We start from the raw sequence: 7656 nt of genomic DNA on the forward strand, positions 1-7656 counted from the left end.
TAATTTTTCTTTAGTTATCTGTACTGTATAGTACTGTATGTATCCAAATAAACTGTATGTTAAACTGTAACATACAGTATTAAACTGTATTAAAAATGAGGGCCTTGTGTCCTCAATTAGATAAAACGTGTTTAACATGAGACAGATTATACTTTATTATTAATTATTTTATTGACCTCATTACGTACTGTATGTTCACTTAAATATACTGAGACAATACTATTTTGTGATTTAAGATAGATGTAGGCGTACGCAAAGTGGCACAGAAATGATGATCCCCGCAAACCATAGAAACCAGTGTGTGTGTCTCTGTGTGTGAGTGAGTATTCATTTTTGTTTTAACGATAAAACATTTTAAGAGACTTTTACTTCATCAAGCTATATATTTGTAAGTTAATAGAAAGGAAGTACATACCAACAGCTTACAAACACAAGTCTAGAAAGAGACAAAAGTATAGAGCAAATCTTTGTTGGTTTTTATACATTCTTATATACAGTGCAGGGTATTAGAAGATTTCAAATCTGAAGATTTTGTTTCATATCTTTAATTTTTTTTTTTTTTTTTTAGAAAAAGTTAAGACTAAAGTAAAGTGTATAGGGAGGCAGCTACAATTTATACAAAATACATTCCACCTATAGAGTAAGAGCGAGAACACAGGTGTCAACACAGTGTCTTTGTCCTTTGCTCATTTCTTTTGTTATGCTGCTGCTCTCCTTTGTGTAATTAACATATGCTGTGAGACTCAGTAACAAAAACAGACAATAACTCAGGAAATGCAGGAAGACGATTACAATGTGCTGTCTGATACATGAATCATCTTAATTATATAGTATACCAGTCAAGAGCTGTAAATTATTTCTTACTAATGTAACACACAAAAGCAAACAGTAAGAGGAGAGGAATGCTTGTTATATGTGTGGATCAAAAAGAGGACGAGACACTAAAATAAAATCTGTAAAATCTTTCTCACACGGGGAGCAAGTTTGTGATCATTTGTTATCATGATCTGGTCTCTCCCACCAACATTCCTACTGTATCTCAAAGGGAAATGAGTTATTTTGGTCCAGGAAAAATGTCTGTGCTGTTTTATCCAGGAAAATGAGGCTGGGGTAATTTCTGCATACTTGTGAGAATACTGTGATTTCCTCAAAATCATTAAAACAAAAAAGAGCCACACTATGTTTTATCCTTGTTGCAAAGTAGAGTAAACAAAGTTAAAGTAGGAGGCTTGAAGTAAAAACTGTATGACTGTAAAGGGCAGGTGGTGTCCCTGAGTGTGCACGTGTGTGTATGATAGTGCATCTTTGTTGGTCTATATGGTCTCCACATAATTGGCAGGGAACAACCCTTGGCGTCCATCTTTGCTCCACCCCCTCCACCATGCTTTGTCCACCGTTTCCACGTCCCTGATGATGTCACCGGGTTCAAAGGAGATCTCAGACTCGTCCTCTGTGGGAAACACAAGATAACATGTTGAAGACCTGCTAATCACAGTGTAATTACTGTAAGTGGAAGCACTTTATGTGGCCATGCGTGGCAATTTTCCTCCAAATGGTAGCTTACCTGCTTGGTAGTCATACAAGGCTCGGACGCACATTTGCTGCTCTGGTAAAACCTGAGGTGGGGAGGAATATTGATGCTGAGAAAGGCTGTAATCATAAAATGCACATTTTGCCCAACAAAATTTCACCACACAGTATGGCAGGGACTGCATCTTACAGGAAATGTTAAAATGAACCATTCAGAAAATTACTGAACTTTTGAAAAAAAAAAAAATGTATATGTTTGGGACCCATTTCCCAATGACAGCAGAGAAATTAATTTTAAAAATTGCAAGGAGGCCTTAAAGGTTTTGAGGATTTTACCAAGGTGATGGAGCATTTACAGTTGCTTCCCTGCACACTGTTGTCCTGAACAGGCCCAGACACAAAGACTCCACTACCAGTAGGCCTGAGTTCAAAATATCGATTCGTCGATAATGAATCGATTCTACATTCAAATCTCGATTCGTACGTCCAAATATCGATTTTTTTTTAAATAACGAATGACAATTGGAACCTCCATTCTCATGTGCTACAAACCAATGAAGTTGAAACTGACACCGCTCTGCCAATCTAGCGGCAATGTTGACAACAGCGATGCAATGCTGGGGGCTGTAAGGATCCAGATACGGTGAGCGGCAACGCGGCAAATATGGGCCGTGCTAGTGATTAGTGGTTCGCGAGTGACATGGAAGATTCGTGCATCGTGACTCTCGAGTCATATGAAAGATTTGTTCATATTGAACTCACGAATCACTCTCTGCTAGTGATGGGAAGACCGACTCTTTTTACTGATTCGGATCTTTGACTCTCGAACAGTAAAATGAACGAGTTGTGAACGAATCTTAAATGAATAATTTCATTTGTTTTACATCAGGTGGCGCTTTAGCCGTATTGTGGGCGTTGTAAAGAAGGTTGCGGTTCTCCGACACTAAATACTGTAAAATACTGTAAATACTATTCATCTTCACATTGTGGTGTGTTTTCTTATGTATCTTTCTTATGTTTTCACGTGGTTTAATTGCTTATGGCATTTTGTGTACTCTGTAGACTTTGTCAGCGGAAGCAAACCATGTTGCCTTCAGTATTTAGTGTCGGAGAACCGCAACCTTCTTTACAACGCCCACAATAGGGCTAAAGCGCCACCTGCTGTAAAACGAATGAAATGATTAGTTCAAGATTCGTTCACAACTCGTTCATTTTACTGTTCGAGAGTCAAAGATCCGAATTAGTAAAAAGAGACGGTCTTCCCATCACTAGTCTGTGCGTTAGTGATGGGAAGTCCGACTCTTTTTTTATTGATTCGAATCTTTGACTTTCGAACAGTAAAATGAACGAGTTGTGAACGAATCTTGAACTAATCATTTAATTCGTTTTACGGCAGGTGTTCTATCCACTTCTCTCTCAGCCAAGCGCGCTCTCTTTCACCTGCTCCCCCGCCCCCCTTGCTCTCGCGTCCCATGCGTCCATCCATCCATCAGTCCATTTATCCATCCATCCATCCGTCCATCGATATGAACTAAAAGAAAATATCATTACAAATATCAGTCTGCAGATTCACTTTCTTACCTCTTGTCCATTTTCTAAGAACTCCTCTTCCTTCACCTCCGTCATGTGATCCTCCTCTGACAAGCCATGAAGATCATAGCTCCCGGTCAGCTCTGGTGAGCTGAGGTCTGTGTCAGAGAGACTCAGCGATCTCTCTGAAAAATAGATACATGATGTCAAACTAACACAAGGCCAAATTGTCTGAATGTGTATTAGCACCATAGCTGAACTGTTGTCATACCTATGCCATTCTGGTCCTCTGTGTGTTCTCTGTTTGTAATGTCATTGGTTGACAAATAGACAGCCTCGTCCTGGATTTCTTGAAATGCTATCTCAGCAACTAAGTAGAAATCAATGTAATTGTACAGCCTTGTGTATATATGTATTCATTACAATAATATAAAATATATAAATCAACATTCAACATACAACAAATGCAACATCAAATGTGAAAAACATCTGTATATTCATGCAACAAAATAACAGTTGTACTGTGTCAGTCAGCTGCAGAATTACTGTACTTAAGTGAGTGAAAGGCTCTGTCATTTCTCTAAAATATCAGTATCTAAATAAATAAAACACATATACAGTTAGAATGATAATGATACCCACCTGTGTAGGCTGCATCTTCATTCTCTAAATGCTCAATAGGCTCAAACTGGACCTGACTTTCTTCCTCTGACTGGTCATTCTCCTCCCCACCTCCATCCTTCGCCATCATCGTTGGCTCCTCCCCTGACGCAGTCTCAACGTCCTCTTTCAAACTTCCCTCTGCTTCCTCTCTGTTTTCCTCTGTGTCTTCATTCTCTTCTTCTACCCGTTCTTCCATCTCTTCCTCCTCTTCTTCTTCTTCTTTTTTTATCTCTTGAACTTCCGCCTCACTGGGCTCTGGTTCTGTGATAACAGCCTGGTGCTCTGGTTCTGTGTCCGCCTTCTCCTCCTCATTCTCTCCCAGCTCCTCTTCCTCATCCTCCTCCACCAGAACAGCCTGTACTGTGAAGCCAGTGTCTAAGACCAGCTCAGGGCACACTGTGGAGAGGTCTGTGGAATAAAAAATAATCATTAAATTATAAACACTAAACGATGAACAAAGGATAAGCATATATGTTTAAAAACTCCCTATAAAGTTTGGATATGTCTATGGTGGACCAACAAAACTGCTGTAAAAGTTGTATATTCCAGTTAAGCTTGGCACCAATAAGGGCGTATGTGTTTACTTTAGGAATATTTAATTGCGACTGGACTATAAAAATATTCTGAGCTCTGTCATTTCTGTATAATAAGCCTCTGATTCACATGTCTTGGCTGCTCCACACTCTGGACTGTGTGGAGTAGCTTTTGGCAGAAGTCTCAAAAGTAATTTTAAGCCAGTAATAAAAAGAATTATCCAACAATATTTAATGTCATATGATTAATGCCCTTGGTAAACACGTGGGAAACAAGCTGGCAAATGCAGCCCTTCTCACATTGAGTCACTGTGAAAAGTCAAGGTGCGGTTGTGGAAACATATCTCAGCAGATTTGCTTACAAAAGACACAAATAAAAATGTGCAACTCAATAAACAGGTTCTGTGCTACCTGTGTTGACATGTGGTCTGTCAGGGAGAGGGACACTTGGAGCCATTGGACTCAAATCACAATCAAAGTCAAAGGTCATCTGTTCTGGCTGATTTGGGGTGTTCGGGGGAGAGGCAGGCAGGGTTTCTGAATGTAACTCAGAGATGCGGTCTTTTACTAAACCCTGGGACAAAGACGTCATGATGCTGGGTGAAGCCGGAGGTGCAGACGGTTCTGTGGGTGATGGAGTTTTGGACTCAACATGGGTCTGAACATTAGTCTGTGGATCACTGGGAAGGAATGCAAGTGGAGGGGCAGTGCGAAGGGGTGATGTTGGTGGTGACGCAAGGGCTGTAGGTCTGTGGGGAGAGATGACGGGACGGAAATCAGGGCTTTTAGGGGGAGTTGTTGAACGGTAGATGGGTGAAGGAGGAATCCGAGAGAAGGGGGAGACCAGTGGAGGACTACGGGGGGAGGATGCTGTGCTTTCCTCTGTCTTGGAGAAAATAAAAGCTGTGTCTGTCAGGCTGCGCTGGTATCGTCTGAATGGTCTGAGAAAATAAAAACACTGATCACTTCAAAAACTGGACGATAACACATCTTAGAGTAAGTTTACTGCAACAGTAGTAGTAGTAGTAGTAGTAGTAGTAGTAGTATTAGTAACAGTAGAGTTACGTTCATGTACCACTACGTGAGGATCCAGGGCTGGTGGGACTTTGAGATGATGATGAAGACAATTGTCTGAAGAACTCCCTCGGGTTCATTGTACGTTGGGATACTAATGCTGCTGCCTCCTACAGGACAGTTATACATTTCAGAACAAAGACAAGGACAAAAGTTCAATTCAATATAACAAATCTAATTACTCACAGCAGCCTTCTCTATGGACTCACTCCTCCTCAGACAAGCCCTCATATCTTCCTCGTGGTCCCTCTGCTGCTGTTGCTCCTGTAGGCGAGTACACAAGATTTATATACACTTTCTATTAGGTGTTTTTAAGGCAAGTTAAGTGTCAAATTTATGCATAAAGCTCAAGTCACTAAACAAGTACCCTAGTGTTTTTGTTTTTTGTTATTAGAAAAGTATTATAAGATGGAGATTACTCACCCATTTGGATTTCTCTTTTCTCCACATCTCTTCTTCCTTCTCTGTCTGTTTTCTCCTGGAGAAGCAAAAAATAGAAAATTAAAAAAGTACAATTATTTAGTCATCCAAACGTCACTGTCCAAATCAGAGTAACATCCATTTTGTAGAAAGTAGGTAAATGAAAGCTGTTCAGTATGGCCAGTAGAGGGCAGTAAAAACATAAAAATAGGCATTGTTCCAACCTTTGCTCCTCAATCATTTGCAGTTTCTGCTCCATCTTCCTGTCTCTTTCTTCCGCATCCTTTTTTTCCCTTAGAATTCGCTCTTTTTCAAGGCGCCGTCTTTCTTCTGCTGCTCGCCTTCTCTCTTCTTCCTTTCTCTCTTCTTCTTCACGCTGACAAAAACACACACACCAAACATCAATTTCAGTATTTTTGCCATTTTATGGTTACAAAATATAAAATCCTACAACTTTAGTGTCTTTCCATTTAAAACGTTACAGTATTCTTACAACTAAGAACTCAAAAACAAAAACAAAAACTACTATGAAGCACATTACTCTACATGTAATTCCATTATGATTATTTAAAAATCCAATAAAGCAGATTGGACAGAAAAGATCTTTGACAAACCTCTGCTCGTGCCCAGAAGGAGTCTCTGTTTATTCGCCTCATTTCCATAGCAGCGTTTGTTTTTCTGTAGTTTGTGCCCTTTTGTGAAACAAAACAAATATGAGACAAATTGACTTTAATTAAACTTTCAATTTCAGGGACTTTATATGTCTATGTTTGGTGCTTCATTATTATGAGTGTATAAATGTATTATCATCAAGACTGGAACCATGAGTGGAGTGTATAAAAGTGACCTGGAAAGCATTTCACGAAAAGTGCATTAATCTTTGCTGCCATCTTTTGGACAAGGCAGATATTTCACACCACTCACCACCAACTCCTCCTTGTCGGTGGACCTGGAGTTCCTCCTCGCCCACTGTGTAGAAGCTTGGGCCTGACCTTTGTTGAGGTCTGCTCTTATCCGCTCCTCTGTGACGTCACGTTCCTTCTCTGCATTGATGAACACATGTGCTTCCTAAAACATAGAGATGCTGTTTTATTATCATTAGATAAATATATATATATATATATATATATATATATATATATATATATATTAANNACACTGTCATATATATATATGCCTGGTCCAAATCCTTAACCCAACTCTTATTCTTACACCACACCTTTAAAAAAAATTAAATACACTAATAAATAAACAAATCAATAATAACTGTCCTCTAAATCATGCTTTGCCAAAATCACACACAGACACTGGGTAAAGTCTGTACAATCAGAACACACAGTTCCCTCCATAGGTTTCCTGTGGTTCTGGCTAATAGTCAAGCCAACAGAAAGCCAAGAATTGTGTAACATTTTAATTTACAAAAAGCAGGAGAACACTTCCTGGGTTTGTTGTCAGGAAACCAAGACACCGAGGCATGATTTCAGTGAAGAAAAGGAGAAATAAATAAGGTGCCAATGACTGTGTTTGCATGAAAAAAAACACTACAAAAGGAAAAAAAAGTTCCTCATTTACTGGATGCAAAGCTCAGTAGAGACACACAAAAACAAGTGGGAAAGAATTGTCAACAAACACGTATTGCTTCACTCAGATGTTTTAGGGCAGAGAGATGCCAAACATGTGGCTGCCAGTTCAGATTAATTTCCACGGAAAGTAAGAAAGAGGATATCGGTTGATGGAGAACCAGCTCTTTCAGGCTCCAACAGGAAACCAAAACTGTAACTGAGTGACAGAACTAACACTTCCACTGAGCAGTGAGGAAGTAAGATACATATCACATCTACCATTACTGCCAAATGTAAGCTGTAAGTTTCATCGTCAGACAGTGTAGGTGAGATGGGGGGGGGGG

At 39.6% G+C, this 7656-nt stretch overlaps 1 protein-coding gene across 1 annotated transcript; it reads right to left on the bottom strand.

Moving 5' to 3' along the window:
- Positions 1-363: 363 nt before the first annotated feature.
- LOC103397501 (drebrin-like) lies at positions 364-6823 on the bottom strand. The gene is made up of 12 exons (XM_025053364.1): positions 6675-6823; positions 6365-6442; positions 5975-6126; positions 5754-5808; positions 5517-5594; positions 5327-5440; positions 4668-5196; positions 3703-4131; positions 3332-3430; positions 3112-3245; positions 1565-1616; positions 364-1450 (listed from the first exon to the last, which is right to left on the bottom strand). The coding sequence occupies exons 2-12, from the start codon at positions 6410-6412 to the stop codon at positions 1314-1316; spliced, it is 1827 nt and encodes a 608-aa protein (XP_024909132.1). The 5' UTR covers positions 6413-6442; positions 6675-6823; the 3' UTR covers positions 364-1313.
- Between the last annotated feature and the right edge of the window lie 833 nt (positions 6824-7656).

Source organism: Cynoglossus semilaevis, chromosome Z (genome assembly GCF_000523025.1).
Source record: "Cynoglossus semilaevis isolate Cse_v1.0 chromosome Z, Cse_v1.0, whole genome shotgun sequence".
NCBI classification, from domain to species: Eukaryota; Metazoa; Chordata; class Actinopteri; order Pleuronectiformes; family Cynoglossidae; genus Cynoglossus; species Cynoglossus semilaevis.